At 45.8% G+C, this 18,943-nt stretch overlaps 1 protein-coding gene and 1 long non-coding RNA gene across 4 annotated transcripts in view; one reads left to right on the top strand and one right to left on the bottom strand.

Moving 5' to 3' along the window:
• LOC135345045 (uncharacterized) overlaps positions 1–18,943 on the top strand; it is a 34,839-nt gene that overhangs the window by 5,929 nt on the left and 9,967 nt on the right. Inside the window, exons 10-14 of one of the 2 annotated variants that reach the window (XM_064542381.1) lie at positions 805–925; positions 1,481–1,634; positions 2,044–2,329; positions 2,469–2,743; positions 9,792–16,517. In XM_064542381.1, coding sequence (XP_064398451.1) covers positions 805–925; positions 1,481–1,634; positions 2,044–2,329; positions 2,469–2,743; positions 9,792–9,843 — 888 coding nt within the window. In that variant the 3' untranslated portion in view covers positions 9,844–16,517. Of the gene's footprint in view, positions 1–804; positions 926–1,480; positions 1,635–2,043; positions 2,330–2,468; positions 2,744–9,791; positions 16,518–18,943 lie in introns of those variants that run through there. The other variant, XM_064542380.1, reaches the window with a different exon arrangement.
• Positions 4,173–5,277, bottom strand: LOC135345047 (uncharacterized). Of its 2 annotated transcripts, XR_010397621.1 has the most exons (4): positions 5,056–5,277; positions 4,778–4,994; positions 4,642–4,708; positions 4,174–4,584 (listed from the first exon to the last, which is right to left on the bottom strand). It is a non-coding gene; the product is annotated as an uncharacterized LOC135345047 (long non-coding RNA). The 2 variants fall into 2 exon arrangements; XR_010397620.1 differs by having other exon boundaries at positions 4,173–4,584; positions 4,642–4,994.

Genomic DNA, 18,943 nt, shown 5'->3' with positions numbered 1-18,943 from the left:
GCTGCATTCAGGCTAATCTCAGAGCTGTAATCACAGGGAAACTCAACGAGTGGGAAATGATCGACCATGGATTGATTCTAAAAATGATGCCAAAAGTAGTAGCAACACTCTCCATGGATAAGTTTTGCTACGCACTCTTCTGGAAAGGCTACAATGGCATTTCAAAACAAGCATTATTTTTCAAATCCACGAATTAAAATCCAAGAAAACATGACTATAATTATATAGAAGCCTGTATAGAAACTCTTGCTTGCTCTTGAGCAGCTGTAGCAGTCTACACATAGACATACACACAAACACACTACCGTATACATTGTACCTCGCTTGCGCATGCGCACCGAGGCATAATGAAAGCACTGCGGGTGGTGCTGATGCCTCGGTGGACGATCGATAGTACAAAGTCTAAAATTAATGGCTGCATCAGTACAGTAGAGCCGGCAGTGAGAACTCACTCTGGCAGCCTAGCGTTTTAGGTAGAGTAGTAAAACTCCATGGACAAGTTTTGCTACGTACTCTTCTGAAAAGGCTGCAAGTAAGCAAAACTAGGCATAAATAGAGAACCAAGCATTGTTTTGCGAATTGAAATCCAAGAAAACTTTACTAGAAGCCTATAGAATGCTTACAGTTCATATCCTTGGGCAGCTGTAGCAGTCTACACACACACACACACACACACACACACACACACACACACACACACACACGCACACTACCGTATACCTCGCTTGCGCATGCCCTTCGAGGCATAATAGCATTTTCAGTTTTGGAACATCTCAGTATGTACTAAACACCCCACTCATACAGTTCACTCCAAGCATCCCTGGGTCGGTACAGGACAATCCATCATGGCCCAGCGCTTCAGAGGAGGAGCTAGAGAACGACTTAAGAGCCGGTCTACCAACTCCACTTGTCAACAAGGAAACAGGTGCTGCTAGCAAATGAGGTGTAGCTGCTACATGTATTTGCAGAAATAGTATGCATTGTTACATACATGTATATGCATATCAGGAATTACATATTACCAAGGACATTGTGACCCCCAAGGGGGGGGCATGCAACTTCGACTATATGCTCATATTTAGCGAAATTCTGGGCTTCGAAGCGTTGTATTCTGTATTCTATTTAAACCATAATTATATCCATAGAGATTTACCTAGACGTAGCTCTTCTTTATACATGCCCTTGATATTATTTACCTACATGTAGACGTACATGTAGCTCTTCTTTATATATGCCCTTGATATTTTATGTTGGTTTAGAGCTACATGTACGTGTATATATAATTTATGTAGCCTTAGGTGATACATGTATTTGTAATGTGAAAGTTCTCTTTATAAATGTATAATTATAACAGAGACACAGTGTAGAGGTGACATACTGTATATTCCTCATTCTGACGTGTACATGATAATGTTTGCTGTCACCCTCCCAACATGCAGTATATTGTACCGCATGACATAAAAATTATATGTACATGTAGGTGTGTGGACTCTATCGGAGCACGATGTGGTTTGTCTAGCAACAGGAGCAGCCATACTCGGTTGTGGGGGTGGAGGAAGTCCCTATTTCGGCCAGTTGCGGGCTGCCCAACTCATTAAATCTGGAAAGACCATCAGGATTGTCAACCCTTTTAGGTGATTTGAACTCTGATTTTTATCTACAGTAGACTCTCGCTAATCCGGCTCTCTGAATTACTGGTAAAACAGTAACAGTCATCTCGATAAATATACTTGTCGTTTTCTTTAGCACAGATTACTACAGTAGCTTGATCTATACTGTGTCCTGGCCAACTCGCTATTTCGTATTGAGTTCTGGCTGCCCTAAACTAGATTTTTAATGACGTTTATTACGGCTGGATATGACGTTTTGGGTGTGGTTTGGCAGATAAAATTGGTTATGCGTTGTCCCAAAGGTGACCGGATTAACGAGAATCTACTGTACTTTGTTATACTAGATCAAGTTTACATACTAGGTTGAGGATTCGATTGTGTGTTACAGTCTTAGTTTCTGCCAATTTCTTTATTCTGTACCTTTTTCATCCAGACTTCAGCAGAAAGACAGAGGCCTTGTGTGTGGGGTGGGGTTCATGGGTGCTCCGGCAATACTCATAGAGAAGCCACCCAACGGCAGAGAGACATGTCTAGCTCTGGACACATTGAGGAGAGTCCTTGCAAGTGGAGTATGCGAGGGTGTAGAGGATGGGAAAGTGAGCCGTGAAGGTGTGGAGGTGGTAGAGAAAACTTACTCGTGGATTGATGGGACCAAGTTTACTGGATCATTTGCCACAAGAGAAAGCTTAGCCAATGTTAACATGGCGAAAGTCTCAAAGGTATTTTCTTTCCTGTTAGTACACACGGTATAACATTAACTGAGTCGATTCGGATTGGCATTCAAATGTATGGATGGCTTCCCCCCACACTCGTATCCTATCCATCTACATTGTATTTACACACACCAATACACCACAGGAGAGATGTATCACTGGCCTTATCTGCTTGGAAGCTGGTGGATTCAACTCCATAGAGCCTCTGCTAGTAGGAGCTATCGAGGACCTACCAGTGCTGGATGTTGACGGAATGGGACGAGCTTTTCCTGAGTTGCAAATGTTCATACCGTTTATTAATGGTTCACAACACACACCAAGCTCTCTAGCTGACAACCAAGGGGAGTGTATAGCCTGTACTCACATCGGATCTTCAAAAGATCTTGAGAACTTCTTCAGATTGGAGACAGTCAGGATGGGGTAAGTTGATAATTCAAAATCTTGTTTGTGGATGCTAGTATAATGGAATGTGTAACTGAGGTAATAGTAGCCCCGTTTACACGAGGGCTTTAATCCGGGTTGGATTCCGGCTATCCGCGTTTGTGTAAACGGGCCTAATCCAGATTAGCCAACCCATTTCTGGAGTAGCCTCTTTCGCAGGACCTTCTTTTTCTGCTTGTTGTCACAATAAGATAAAATACGGGTAAAATTGTAGAAACAAAGAAAGAAAGAAAAGGTGACAAATAAAAAAGGAGTGCCTTGCCTTGCCTTGCTACGTCAGTAGGCCTCAAATAAAAGTTCCCGTTCCGTTTTTTTAAATGCGCGTAATTATGTTGGCGTAAAAACGGAACGGAAACGCGATGAATCTTATTAAAAATGGTACAGAAATGTTCCGTAATAACGCTGGGGCTGAATTTACAACACGTGCGCTGTGAAACCATAGATGCTCTAGCTAGCTGTGCAGTGTAGTGTGCAAGAGCTCGAGCTAGCTAACGATGGTCTTCTGTGATTATGCCTCGGTGCGCATGCGCAAGCGAGGTATACGGTTTGTGTGTGTGTGTGTGTGTGTGTGTGTGTGTGTAGACTGCTACAGCTGCTCAAGGATGAATCAAGTGCAAGTAAGAGTTTCTATAGGCTTCTAGTCATGTTTACTTGGATTTTAATTTGTGGATTTGCAAAATAATTTCGTTCTCGAGTTATGCCTAGTTTTGCTTACTTGGAATGCCATTGCAGCCTTTTCAGAGGGGCACGTAGCCAAACTTGTTTACCGAATGTTGCTACTCTACTTAGTAGTTAGCTCTGCACTAGAACGCTAGCTATTGGTAGCTGCAAGAGTGAGAAGAGAGCTGCAAGGCTCTGCAGCGCAGACGGCAGCCATCTTGAACTTTTGGCATCAATCGTTTTTAACAGCATTCATGGCCGATCATTACCCACTCTTTGAGTTTGCATGCATGATATTGGACTCGAGGGGTCCGCAACGGGCCAAAATTCTTTACGAGATTCTGGAATCTTAAAGATTCCAACGAGATTCCGAGATTCCATTCAAGATTCCTGAGATTCCATTCAAGATTGCTAGAAGATTTCAAGATTCCATTCAAGATTCCAGAAGATTTCAAGATTCCATTCAAGATTCCAAGATTTCAAGATTCCAGAAAGATTCCTACAAGACTTTTGGCTAGTCATGGGCGTGGCCTTTCAGAAGGTTGTGGGCCACGCCCTGATCTAGTTGATCGCCGCCGCCCTCCTTCCGGGCAACGGTAGAGGGCGGCGGCGCCCGACTTGCCCTGATCCACAAAGCTAGATCATGTACTATTTATTCTATAGATCCATAGCCATAGGCAGGCTAGACTATAGACATCTAGTATGAGCACTTATTATTACAAAGCATATATTATATCTGAATTGATGAACATAAAATAATTATAAGGACTACTTGTTGACTATAAAGTCATTGATTCTAACTACTTTATCGACACTTGGTGCAATACCATAATCCCTTTTTTACTTTGGCGGCGTTGATGCATCTACCAATCTTCACATCCGTCACAGCCTACCATTCCTTGGCCATCATCTGCACATCGACAGTAGCAATAGACAGGGATTTTCAAAGTGCGTGCAGGTCCTGGTCTTTTTGTTCGGAAGACAGTAAAGAGATCCATTGTTTTTGTAGTGAAACACTTGTACAAGTGGTCCCTCATTTGCTGCTGGTCGTAAACGAGGGAACATGGATCTAGTCCATGTGCAATGCTGGTACAATATGCAGCTGCAAACAGTGCACAGTCATTTGGTTTGGGAGAGCTTTGTCCCTCGCTTTGTCCATCCTGTGATGCATAATTACAATTTTTCATGTACACTGGTACACTGCAGGTCAGACTCACCGGCACCATAAGCTCACTACCATTAAGATGAGAAGGGGAGCCTTAATTGTCCCTCGCTTCGTCCATCCTGTGATGCATATACAAACTTTCATGACAACAATTATTACGCTGGTACTGCATACCACCGTAAGCTCACTCTCATTAAGAGTGGACAGTTTGGACTTGGAGCCTTGTCCCTCGCTTCGTCCGTCCTTGTGATGCATAGATCTATATATAATTATGCAACTTTCAACTATAAATTATTACGCTGGTACTGCATCAGACTCACTCAACCATAAGCTCACTCTCGGCATTAAGAGTGGGCAGTTTGGAGCTGATTTTGGGAGAGCTTTGTCATCACTTTGCTGTTCAGCCTGCATGTATACACATTTTCATGACTATAATAATAATTATTATTATGCTGGTTAAACTCACCTTAATCTCTTTAGGAATCGTCTATAATCGCATGCACACAGAGCTGCTATGAGGAGGATAGAGAGAGAGATGTAAATAGCAGCTGAGCCTGCAACCGCAACTGCAATCGTAGCCTCGATAATCGGCCTGGTCTCGAGGCTACTGCAACCTCAACAAATTCAATAATAATCTACGGCGAAGTATACGGTTTGTTTATATACATTTACGGGTATCTCATTAACATTCCAGAGATTCCAAGAGATTCCACAAGATTTCAAGATTCCAAGTGAGATTTTAAGATTTCAGTTGAGATTCCAAAAATTTTGTACGAGATTCCTGGCCGTTGCGGACCCCTCGATTGGACTGTAATGTAGCTTTGGCATCTCCACCGAGGCATCAGCACCTGCGGTGCTTTCATTATACCAAGCAGAGGATTATAGTACTGTTAGATATGGCTATAAAGCCCCTACTAAGAAACTTCAGCAAGACGAGGGCATCACTGCTAGTAGGCGTGGAGTTTCGAAGTTTCTGGTACGATACTGGGAGACTGGCACAACCAGAAGAAGAGAAGGCTCTGGTTGATTACTTTCTCATTGCTGCCATAATTATAGCTAATTGCCAGCGTCTGGAGCAGCAGTCTAGCCATGTCCCACGCCGCGTAGGCCCACTAAGATTACTGTGCGAGTGAAGCAGCTAGTAGAGAGGCAGATGAGAATAGATGACGAGACAACAGCTATTCAGCTTTTTGCACTCTGCCAGCAGAACAGGATAGACATCAGTTAGCCAGAACAGTTCTTGGCTGGACATTCAGAGGGTCAGCCTACTGCCAGCTAATTAGAGAAGCGAACAAGGTCAAGCGAGTGATTGGGCAAGTGCTAATTTACAAGACGACTTTGAAGACGTCATTTGGACCGATGAATGCTCTGTGCAATTGGAGCCTCACCGAAGAACATGTTGCAGGAAGATTGGAGAGGCTCCCAGACCTAAACCAAGGTATATAATAATAAAAATACCTTCGTCTCCGTGTACATTCGTCTCTGTACACTATATCTAGCGAAAAATTAATCGCGAAAATTATTTATGTCTCCCTATACAGACCCAAACATCCAACGAAGGTGCATGTCTGGGCTGGGATTAGCTCGAGAGGAAGAACAGGAATTTGCATCTTCGAGGGAATAATGAATGCACAACTATATACGTCTATCCTTGACGCAACCCTCATCCCCTTAATTAACTCTGTGTACCCAAACCACCATCGATTCATGCAGGACAATGACCCCAAGCATACATCACGGTATGCTGCCGCGTGTATGCAGACAAATGGGGTCAACTGGTGGAAGACGCCACCCGAAAGCCCAGACTGCAACCCCATTGAAAACATGTGGCACGAGCTTAAGGAATTTATGAGGAGAGAGATTAAGCCAAAGACGAAGCAAGAGCTTATTGATGGCATACAGACCTTTTGGAAAACAGTAACTGTAACTTGATGGGTACATTACATGGCAGTATAATAACATGATGCACTTATCATGTAATGACATTGAGAGAATACTTTAGAACATGCCACCTTTAACTTTAGAACATGCCAACCATGCAAGGGCTATGCGTTAGCGTAGGCCTCTTCTGAGGCTTTGATCCCCGGGTATTGTTAACCCCGAAAGAAAACATACGGAATGTATTTCTACCCTTAGTTATGACACAGGTAGATTACTAGCTAACACAGGTAGATTACTAGCTATCTGTGTTTTCTCAATGCGTGGACCCGTGGGGGGTGCCGTGTGGGTGGTGGTGTCCTCTGTGTACGGCTGGTGGGAATGTATAAAATGTGTAACGGAGGACTTGCTCCGTGACCTGGGGAGAGGACCTGCTCTCCCCTGCCGGGGAAAGTTCCAATTGCGGCAAATCTCTGCCGAGTTGACAGCCGCAATAGGTCGTTTGTGGTAGTTAGTAGGTGCTTTGGGAGGTTCGTAGTCATCGCATTTTGTCGTTGCATGGTTTAGGCTAAAGCATAACGAGCAATGCTCCTTGGTTTTTGCATTTACAAAAGCCATAGCATAAAACGTTTGATGGATCTCGCCCCACTTTATGGCTGGGTTAGCTGCAGCTGCTTTTCTAAAATTTCTATCGTACTGTATCCACCCGTCTCCAGCGTATTTTCGGGCCGTGTGGACGATTAATGAGGAGTACGCTAAAAGGTCCTGCACGCGTGTGGGGTCGCGTTGCGTGACAATTGAGATGTATGCGTTAAAGCATTCAACCCACTGTAGTATGTTGGCAACCCTGCGTTTTCTTCTGGGTTTCTCACCCGTATCGTTTGAGGTACCCCCGAACGAGTCGGGTAAGAACTCAGCTAGTTCGATAAATTCCCCTTTTCCCGATTTTTTAGATAGTTTGTCGGGAATGGGGATGGCATTCTGGCCTACATTGACCGTGTATGGGACTTCTGGTCGAAGTAACAGAATAATGCTTGGTATCGTCGGTAATGTGGGGAGGCTCATGCTGGTTTGAGTACGGGGGGCACTAGTCGGTACGAGGGGAACATGTGCTAGTGAGGTACTTGACATACCTGCCGTTCTGGTGCTGATGACAGGGCCTGAGGTGGGACTCCGTGGGGTACCCGAGCCGGAAGCAGACGTGGTTGGGATCAATGAGGAGACTGATGGTGAGACTGATAAGGGGCCGGCTGTGGGGCGGTGTTGTTGGACTGCTGCCTGAATCCGCTGGTCCATTGCGATGATGATCGTTCGTAACACCGCGCCGAGGGCTGCCTGGACAGAATTGGCGATCATGGTGTTGAGAGTTGTCGTCGGGTTGGTGGAACTGGTGGAACTGATCGCCGGTGATGGAGATGTCCCAGTTGATATTTTTAGCGAATCAAGTGCTTTATCGTTATCCCCACGCAGTGGAAGTGGGTTGGGGGTGCTACTGCCTTGAGGATGGCTAGGTGACTGGCCGAGAAGCAACCGCTGAGGAGTATGGCTCAGTCCAGGTTGTGATGACTGTTGCGTAAATTGATTGGGGGTTTGAGGTACATGACCGTGGTGGTACGTTGGTTGAGGCTGCAAGAGCGCATACAGCACATCTTGCTGCTTCTGAAATCTTTCTAATTTCTCCTCGAGAATATCCACCCTCTCCCGTAAGGAATGGACTTCAAGCTTAGTTTGAAGAAGAGCGATAGACTGAGATGAATCAGAACTGTCACTAGGATTGACATATCCTGGTAGCATGTGGTTATCGGTTGGAGAGTCCGCAAAAAAAAGCATGGTCACCATAGTACACACTACACTACAATGAATAATAATACATAATAATTATACATGTACACTGAATACATACATTACAATTAACTTACCATCGAAGGATTCCCACCAAGATTTATTGAGCAGGGAAAGGCTGTCGGTCACGTCTATTGTGGGGTACGAATTGTCTGTCAGTGTCAGCACAGGTGGGGGGTCGATCACCGCTGATGGGGGGGCACGGGTGGGGGGTCGATCACCACTGATGGGGTCGTCAATATTAGTGAAGGGTTTGTAGGCACGGGTGGGGTCGTCACTACTGGTGAAGGCACGGGTGGGGGGTCACTCACTAATGGGGTTGTCAGTACTGGTGAAGGATTTGTAAGCACGGGTGGGGGGTCAATCACTAATGGGGTTGTCAGTACTGGTGAAACGATGGGTGGGGGGCAGTCACCACTAAAATATGTCCTTGCTCCTTTGGTTTTTTTTATTTTACCGGAAGATTTTCCTTCGCTCCATTCCTCTTCCTTTTTTGTTTATTTTTTTGTTTTGCTGTGCACTCATCTTTTTCTTCACCCCCCGCCTGTTTTTTTACCTCTTCTTCTGAGCCTTGAATAAAGAGTAAATTGTAATCATTGTACATGTCACAACGTCATTATTATAACATACCTATTGTGATGACAGTGGTATCAAGAAATCTAGTTCCATATTTGACAGGGTAGACCTTTCCGCTGGTGATGATATGATCACTATCTGGAATGCGGATATGTTTCTCCTCGACCACAGTCAGAGTTTTATCGCAGCTCCACTCCACAAGGAAAAATTTCTCTGTTTTTAGAGAGAATCACTAGTTGTCTACCAAATTCAAACATATCTACATGTTACTGTTGTAGCTAGCTACATACATGTATCATAGAGAACTCACTCTTGCTGAGCTGAAGTTGCTTCAGAGTGCTTCTTAAAGCCATCTTGGTCTGGTCTACAACTGCCTTGATCAATTGAGCTAGTCAACTAGCTATTATTATACCGCCTGCAATCATAGAATATACAAAATGTGACCATGGATACAGACTGGCTGATACTATACATGATACAAGTGTAGATCTATCTATCATGCTGTGAAATGATCATTCAACAACTGGCAAAATACTCTGCTTCTACACGCTGTAGCAAGGGTGCTAAGCTCTGCTTTGTTTGCACGTAGCTAGTCCGAATTTGCGTACTCAGCAAATTTATGTATTGCATACTCAGCAAATTTGGAACGTTTTTTTCTGTGCAACGATGCGTAATCACGGTACGTTTCTGAATAATACGCTGGCGTTCTGTTAGCGTATTTCCGTTTCCGTACGAACGAAAACGCTGCGCGCAACGCAAACGGAACGGGAACTTTTATTTGAGGCCTACTGTATGTGCAACTCCTGGCCAGTCACCAACAACACCGTCCGTACAAAATACACCCACACAACACACATGTATTTCTACCAAGTCACCGCTCCCCATCACCAAATCAAAATAATACAGACTGTCTACCGTCAAACAAAATAGACCAGTCAAACAACTGTTGAAAATATGATGGCGAAATTATGCATCCCAATTGGGTCATGAGACAAGCCTGGGCTTCCAGCAAAGGAGTTTGGTGAGCTGAAGAAAACTATGTTCACTCAATACTGGAAAAATCCAATCGAGTTTCGAAGCGGTATAGCAGTAAGCGCTTGTGCTGAGGTAAAGAAAATTAGGCTGCGCTTCTTGCGTTTAGACTACTTGATGCTGATGTACGTATGCTGCTACATGTATTTTTATTCATGCTGCATTGTATGATTCAATAACTATAATGTGCTGTATAAAATTCCTATCTTTCATTACGTTCATTATCTTATTTTTGTTGTTGTGTTGAACAGTTGACAACTTGTTATGACTAAACAATGGAAAAATGAGGAGGTTGTAATCAAATGTTGTATAGCTTGTAGCTCCATTTAGTTCAATGACACAGGTATACTTTTCTCAGGTGTCTAATGTACCGGGTGCATTTTAGCAACATCAACAGTCGCCCAAAATGTTATTCCTTCACCAAGTTCTTGTTTTGTGGTGGGCTTTACTTCACGTCGCATGTATTCTTTCAACTCATGCCATAAGTTTTCGATGGGGTTGCAATTTGGAGACTCGGGAGGAGTTGCCCACCAATTCACACCTGTGCTCAATCTTTGATCCAGGACGGGTGTGTGAGCACTACAGGTACATTGTACATACATAATCCTGTTTTTGTGTAAACGAGCCTAATCCGGATTAGCCAACCCACTTCTGGAGTAGTCTCCTTCGCAGAACCTCCTTTTTCGATAAAATACAGGTGAAATTGGTGGAACAAAGAAAGAAAGAAACTGCCTTTTGGGAAGCGGTGGAGGAGCCTCTGACGTCAGGAGTTTTCTTAGTGCACTGTCTTTCGACTGACATGGAGGCATATATACACACCTTGTCCAAATGAGCAGTGTCGAGTGTCAATATTTGTATAAGCAGTTATCCAGTAGCAGCTGTAGTAGGGTCATCGTCTTCCGAAATGTCTACAACGACAGATTTGGGAATGACATGTTACTTTCATTTGCCACCACCTTCGGGGGTTTTGGATCCACCTGATTCAATATTAACCCTAGGGCGATCTCCAGTGTTTCCTCCAGCAAATCGAAATATGCTTTCTGAGTTAGATGCTATGGCTCGTGCTTTGCTCATGTAGGGGCAAAGACAATTCGAAATGTCGCCTGGAAAAGGACACTCACAGTTTGTGCTATGCCTTTGGAATCCAACAGTCGTTGAACTTTAGCTATACTTGCTTTCGAGTTTTGGGATACCCTATAATAATATTATTGGCACATTGAAGCAAAAAAGCTTTCTCCTCAACATCGTTTAAATATTTTGCTGGCCCACTCTGAGTGTAGATTTAGGGACACTATACTCCGCTGCTGCTTGAACACCTTTATTTACAGCGCGTTTTTCATGTGCTCTTGGGTACAAAGTTTATATTTTCCATATATTGATTGCTGCTTGACTTTCGGAGGCGTAATGGAACATGTCTGTACGTGGCATGCGTACCACCTGATATAAATGAAGGCCACTTGTAGTGCTGTGGCCACTTCGAATCTGGTACTGTCTTGTTGGTAGTAAAGTCAATCGGGTGCAGACCATATTCCGAGCAATTGTAAGTAACGACGATCGCCCCCCCAATCTTAAAACTTGTTGGGATGAGTTTTCCTTGATCTTGCAGTTCACCACCTTATTTATGTTCTGTACAAAGTCAGCCTGATTTCTCCCAGAAAAAGTTGTCTGGGTAACGCCACTTCCTTGTGTTGCACTTCTTTTGAGTATATTTGGCATTTCTGGAGCTCGCATGTAAACACGTACTGTCGTCCACTTCTTTGGCATCGAACTTTTTTTTGAGTATACGCCTTCTCAACAATAGCGAGTTGGCACGTGATCATTGTCGTTCACTTCTTGGGCGTTGAACTTCCTTTTGAAGGTACGCCTTCTCAACAATAGCACTTTTGCATGGAGTTGGCATGTAATCACTGCTGTCGATATTGCCGCCGAAAGTGCTGTTTAGATCCACAGAGCTTTCTGTGTCGCTGCCAACGTGTGTCTGGAAAACCACCTGGGAAGAAGAAGATTGAAAGTCCTAATGTAGTCACTCAACAGGCAATAAGACATAATAATGCATAATGCGTACTTATGTGGGTAAACTTGACTTCCAGGACTCGAAAACTAGGCACAGTATAGTCAATTACCTCTCCTCGGTATGTATGAACAGAAGAGTATAATCATCAACGTTTTCTCCGCAGCTCTGACAACGATTAGGCTCTCCAACATTAACAATAGCTGCAGCTGCTGTGATGCCCACTCGCGATCGTACGCGTAGCTTGCTGTGTACATACGCGAGCAATCAGCAAACTCAACTTGAAGTTGTGTCACATGATATTATGACTCTGAATGACGCGTGTCCAACCTCCTCTGACCGTAAGCCAAGTGGTGGTCGGTAGTTATGTAAGTGATGCTCTCCATGTAATTGTACCTGTTTCACTTCCGCCTTTTGGAGGGTGGCTTGGGTCTAGGAGAGAGCCGCCTACTCTGCATGAGCGTAGTCGGATGGTGGTCGATGGTATGTCAATGAGGATCGGCGGGCCAGAGATCTGAACGGGTAGGTGGTTCGGACATGGTCACGGGTAGGTGGTTCGGACATGGTCCAGAGAGGAACATAGGGAGCTCCTCACACAACAACATTCTCGTAAAGCATTGGGCGTGGATGCTACTGTCCACCCTGTCCCACTTTGTGTTGCCTGAGTCTGCGGCCTTGTGAACAGATCATAAAATGATCCACGAGGGCCACCGGAACTTTTTACTGAGTTTCGCCACGATTGCCAAGTATTGGAAGAATGATTGGGCCCTGTCTGAGTGTCTGGGACCGCCTAGTACAATAGACACTCTCGGCAGTGGGGGTGGCCTAGATCCTGTCTTAAGTGAGGGTAGCGATGCTGCTGCTGCTGCTGCTGAGATTGGAGGTACTTTGAGGTATGGGCACTGGGTCATTAGTGGAGGACCAGCACTGGCCCAAATTGTGGGAGCTTGGTTGCACCACCGGTGCTAATTTGTTTGCTTGGTGTTGCTATTTTTAACTGTGGCTGTAATCATGCTTAGGGGATACGATTTACTCGTGTCATCATGCTTAAGGGCTTGTTAAGATATTGCGTGCCAGGGGACCTCTTTTGGCTAGTGATGGGGCACAGTACTCGTAGTATAGTATTGTACAGGAGCAGGTACAGTGTCACGCCGGCCGACAACGGAGGGAGAGATGGCTGCTCGACGCCCGTTAGTGAGCGACGGATTTGTCCAACATCGCTCCGAGCTGTTAAATCAATTAAATTAACAATTAACCACACTGTTTTTTGAGTGTGGTTGTACAGCCACTTGAGATGTGGGTGTTTTACACACATGTATAACAGAGTCAAACAACAACACGTTTGTATAGTATACATGTAGTTGCTTACTCCCCTTCATGTACTTCTGATACTATCAAGTGCTCTGTACATGTGTGCGGTAGGGAATATCATGATTATAGGAATAATTTGTACATCAGGACGATACAGAATCCGATAGTAAGGCGCTCCATCTCCTCATGTGCTCCTGGTACTATTAATACAACATACTGCGGAGGAGAAATATGTCTGAATGTAATATAGGTATAATATTATATGAAGTTCCTCTTGGGCACAGTCAGGTCTATAGATGTAAGATACATATACCCTTCTTTTTGGTGGCAGACGCACAACCTGTCCCTGTCGCACCCTTTGCAGTGCTTGTTTCTTTCTGGGCTCAGTGTCATCACCAGGTACGTCAGAGTTGGATCCACTGTCGATACTGTTTTTACCGTAGTTCATGTTCTTTGTGACGGACGCACATGCACGCGTGGCATCTTCACCAGCATGGGTTGGAAACAGAACATGTAAATGTAAAACAGTAGTTACACTCTAAAGAACGTGCTGTGTGAATACACCGTGCACATATCCAATCAATTTCATTTTGTGGTATCTTCCAGTACTTCTTGTATACAATCCTCGTGGTACCACAAAAGATAGCATACAACAAAAGATAGCATACAATCAGTGATGAAGACTGTATTCTACATACACAATAGACTTTTACGCTTACTTCCCCTCAATTTCTTTTGGCCTTTTCTGATGCTTGGAACGTTTTTTAGGAAGTATGAGTGAAGGTGATCCCTCATCTGATGTTATCTATAATGAAAGTTAGCTTATCTATATAAAGTCACTGAGAAGAAAATACTATCTACATGCATCTATTGTTGTATTACCGTATAGCGCGAAATTTTCGAGGCACTTATATTTCGTGGATTGGCCTCTAAAAACCATTTCGTTGCACAATGTTCGCGGAATGGCTGCTTACCGGAAGCCACGCCTTTAAATCTTTGCATGATAGCAGGTAATTCTAATTAAAGAACACTTTTTGTGGACTTAATTTTCGTGTAGAATTCTAACCCACGAAATCCGCGAAAATTAAGCCCCTCGAAAATTTCGCGCTATACGGTATGTGGCTTACCAGGACCTCAAGAAAGAAGAAAATTGATTCTTCCAGGATCTGTAGAGTGTAGTTCAGTGTATATAATATCTAAGAAGAAAAGACCTGTGTACATGCATATTGTTATCTATATTGTTATGTGGTAGTGTTTTGTGGCTTACCAGGCCCTCAAGACAAAGATGATTCTGCCAAGGATCTGGATCTGGATCTTGGATATTTACCACATTAATGTTGGCTACGCTCCGAAGCGTCAATCAGCGGTAATACCCTCAACTACCCATCAGCCTTATGGGGAGTTGGAGGGGTGGAGTAGCGTAGGAGGAGGCCGTCTATGAATATGATTAGCTGCAAATACCCTGCGGTTAATTTTGGGTCAATGAATATCATTAATCCCAGGACGAGGGAATAAATTAGGTGAGTAGCTAGGTTACGAGCCCCCTCCAAAGAGAATCAATTTATCTGAGTCCACAGAGTATTTACAAATACATAAGTAGTAATTATAATTATACAGGTACGTCACATAAACATAGTTACATCCATTAAGGTGCGGGTTCTGTACTAATAACTGCTGAATAGCTAGCGAGTTTGTCCCTTGGGGTGCGAATATAGAGTTGGTATGCCGAGCTCTTCCATCTGCCCAGCATTTGGATGACAGGTTCGCTGAGACCGTGGGCCCCGGCAGCAGTGGCGGCCCCAATCCGAAATGAGTGGCCAGCGTACCTAGAGGAGTCCACGCCCAGGCGCGAAAGAGCGTCTCGGACTTGGGACACAAATCTAGACTTGGTGAGAGGGCGTTCGTCCGCAAATAAAAATAGAAAACCCTGACGGTTACCTCGGAGCGCGAGGTATGACAGCAACGCTGTCACTGGGCATAGAGGATTATTGGTTCGGCCAAGGACTATTTCGACCCCTTGGCGAAACGGATCTGTTTTAGACGCTTTCAGGCGAACCTTGACCACTTGGGGATCAGCAATATTGTCCACTGACACGTCGAATGCAGACTCCGATGGGATGGTCATTTCACCCGATCGCATGAAGCCAAAGAAGCAAGTGCATATGGCTGCCCACAGCATGAACGAGTCTACCTCGTTCCCTTTTGATGCGAAGAAGGAACGTAGTTTGTGAAGATGGGCTAGGGTAATTGGGAGACGTTTTGGGGAGGATGTCTTATGGCGTGCCTGCTGCATTTTAATGCCCCGGATGACACCTTCCAACTTGGGAAAAGTGGAGATCATGGGGTCTGGGTGATTGCGAGCTATTTGCAAGTGCCTTAGTGCCGAGAGATAAGATTTAACTGTGGTATGTGCAATGTTGTCTTTGGCCAGCCACGATACGTATCGGCAGAGATGTGTTTCTTGGAGTGGTAAGGGGGTGATGTCGAATTGTGCGCAAAAAGAGAGGTACCGTGCTTGTGCTGAGGTGTAGGTGCGTTGTGTAGAGGGGGCTAGGGCGTGGTGAAAATAGAATTCCACAACCTTATCCAGGCTTGTGATGTCCAGTCCGGTTTCTCCCCGAGAAGAAGCTCCAGGACTGCTTTGGGTATTGATGAGGGTAGTCTCCGTGCCTGAGGGGAGAGAGAGAGAAATAATTGAGCCTTGTTCCGAGAGAGAGCGTCTGTCAGAACGTTCTCTGCCCCCGGAATATGTGCAGACGAGAAAATGAAGTTGAAAAATGCAGCCACAAATGTTAAGCACCGCATGAGATGCATCATTGAATCGTCGCGAACAGAACCCGAATTGAGTAGCGCTACGACTGCTGAATTGTCGGAGTGAAACCGCACCGATAGGCCCTGCCAATTTTTTCCCCATAGTATTGCAGCAATGACAATAGGGATCATTTCTTTGGCTGAAATGTGGCATTCCCCTGTGGCTGGGGGCCATTGGAGCTGGAACCATGCTGGGCCTGTCAAAGCTGCGCATCCCCATGAACCCGAAGCGTCCGAGTATACATGTAGCTGTGGGCGCTGGAGGCTATAGGCGTATAGCATTGAAGTGCCATTCCATTGGTGTGCAAAGGTCCTCCACCAGGTAATGTCAGAACGAGCGCCAATGTTCAGGCGGACGAACTGCTCTAAGTGGTTGACTACCGTGGCCAGGTCTATGAGTCGGCGAAGGAAGGATCTCCCTTGGCGTACCACCTTTGCAGCGTGCTGGAGGTGGCCGATTAGGGATAGCAGTTCGCGTTTCCGAACAGCTTTGCGACTGCCCCAGTCCGATAGAGATTGGCGTAGGCGGGCCAGTTTATCCTGAGGGAGGCGAATGATGCGAGTTGCTGAGTCTAGCTCAAGACCGAGGAAGGTGAGGCAGGCCGTGGGTCCTTCTGATTTCGATTCCTCTAAGGGAACTCCCAGTTCCTGGCAGGTCTGTTTAATAATTTCGAGGTTGTGGCTGCATTGAGGTGAATTTGGGGGGCCGACTGTAATGTAGTCATCCAGGTAGTGGAACAGTGACGATGCGCCTTTATTTTGAATGATCCACTGCAGGGCGTCGGTGACTGCTGTAAATATGATGGGGGCTGATCTTAGACCAAAGGGGAGCACTTTATCCACGAGGATTTCATCTTGCCAGCGCATGGCTAGTAAGTGGCGGTCATCTGGGTGAACTGGAATGTTGCGGTATGCATGTTTGATGTCAATTTTTGCCATGAGAGCTCCTGGGGGAAAGGACAGCACGTAGTTGGCTACCTCGTCGATCTTGACGTAGGATATTGAGCATAGTGCTTTGTCAATGCCGTCGTTGACGCTGTGGTCCTCTGGTGCAGACAGGTCGATGATCAGCCCTGGCTTCGATTTTTTGGGGATGACTCCAAAGGGGCTGGTTTGAGGGGAAATAGAGTCCTCGAGTGATGTTGAGAGAACGCCAATGCGGCCTGCCGTTTTCTCTAGCAAAAGGTAGTTGTTCACGATGTCTGGGTGGTCTACTGCTGAGCGCATGTTGGAACGTGCACTCTGTAGTTGCGTTGAGCGGTGGTTAAAGCCGATCCTGAAGCCGCCGGTGAGCCCTGCGAGAATAATACCGGTAAAAATAGCGTCTGGGTGGGAGAGCATGTTCCGCGCCCATTCCTCCAGTTTGAGAGGTGTCACTATGTCGCAGAGATGGGGAGGGAGACTGCACGACGACGCTGGTCGGAGCTGCGACATAGCGAGTAGTTGGTCCCTGTAGGGATAGGAGCCTGTAGGGAGTGGGGGTAATGATGAGCATCTGGTACTGACCCCGGCTGCTAGTTAACATGCGTTCATGGTTAACTATTGTAGCTGAATAAGAGTAATTTACTTGAACCTTTAATCACAAAAAAGAAATTCATAATCTACCTCTCCCTGTTGAGGGAGGGGGAATACCAATTGTAACACACACTGAGTTGAACACCAAACACGAATAGAGAAAAAACGCCATGATAGGTAATAAGGATAAATAACCAGTCCTTAAGGGTTAGTCCTTGCTAGTTATGATAGCCTTGCTGTGGGTTTGAGCCCTGTCGTCTGCATCTGGTCATGGGATGGGGACCTTGGCAGCGCCAGCAGACATGCACGAAAGAGCACCTAGGGCCAAATCTGCATACGCCGTTCCCAAAGTTAAAATTCTGGCAGATCGGGGGCAGTGAGCGCTCAGGCAAAGGACGTTTGGGAGCTGGGGACTGGGAAGTGTTCTGGCGTTTTCTGATAGGTTCCCCAGGCGACGGCTGTTTTTGGTTTGTGAGTGGGCAGTTCCCTTGGCGGTGTTCTCCCGAGTGACAGATGGAGCACCATGCGTCCAGCGAGGAGTTTATATGGTGGAAGTACTTGGCATGAAGACCGTAGTCCAGCTGGGACCAGTCTATCTTGCCCAGGTCAGCCGCCTCCTGCCGGAAGCTGTAGTCATACAGCACCCAGGTTGGCCAGCGGAATCTCTGGCTGAGGTAGCCTATATTTTTTTGGTATAGCATTAGGGACGTTGCCCTATGAGGGTGCTTCGTTAGTAGCACTGCTGTGTATAGTGAGAAGCACTGCACCCAGGTGCCTAGGTCCGGGATGAGCCGTTTTGGTTGTACTGGGTTTGCTGGCTGGGTCAGCGAATCGAGAGGCCTGTTGGTGGCGGCTGGTGCGTGGCCTTTTGCGGGGGGTAGTTCCGCCAGGTCCACAAATAGCTCCGCCAGGATAAGTTCGACCATTGTTCGATCGAGAGCAGGGAGGCCCGGGGCCACGACGATGGTCTTGCGGTGAGCAGTTGGGAGTGGCGTTGTCCCGCTGGCGGTTAATTCCACGGATGTTAGGGACGTGGCGGGTGGGGAGTGTGCCAAAGCCCGAACCTGTATGCATGGGTTAGGATCGATTATTGTGCTGTGGACGTGTACCCATTGGTCTGCGTGGACCTTAGTGGGTGCGTGTGCTTGTATAGAATGCTAAACCCATGCATGGGGTGTATGGATGCCAGCAAGGCAGTGGCTTGTGCATGAAACCTGGACTGTAGTTGCTTAGGGGTGTGTGCAGCATTGTGGGTGATGCGTTCCCCGAGTGACTGAACTGACCAGCTTGTGCATTGGGGTGATACGTTCACCGGGTGCCAGCGGGCTTATGTATTGGAGGTGATACGTTCACCGAGTGTCAGCAGGCTTAAAGGTGA

This window comes from Halichondria panicea, chromosome 12, assembly GCF_963675165.1.
Source record: "Halichondria panicea chromosome 12, odHalPani1.1, whole genome shotgun sequence".
Lineage (NCBI taxonomy): Eukaryota > Metazoa > Porifera > Demospongiae > Suberitida > Halichondriidae > Halichondria > Halichondria panicea.
The sequence above is the reverse complement of the archived record's forward strand: the minus strand, read 5'-3'. Positions and strand labels throughout refer to the sequence as shown.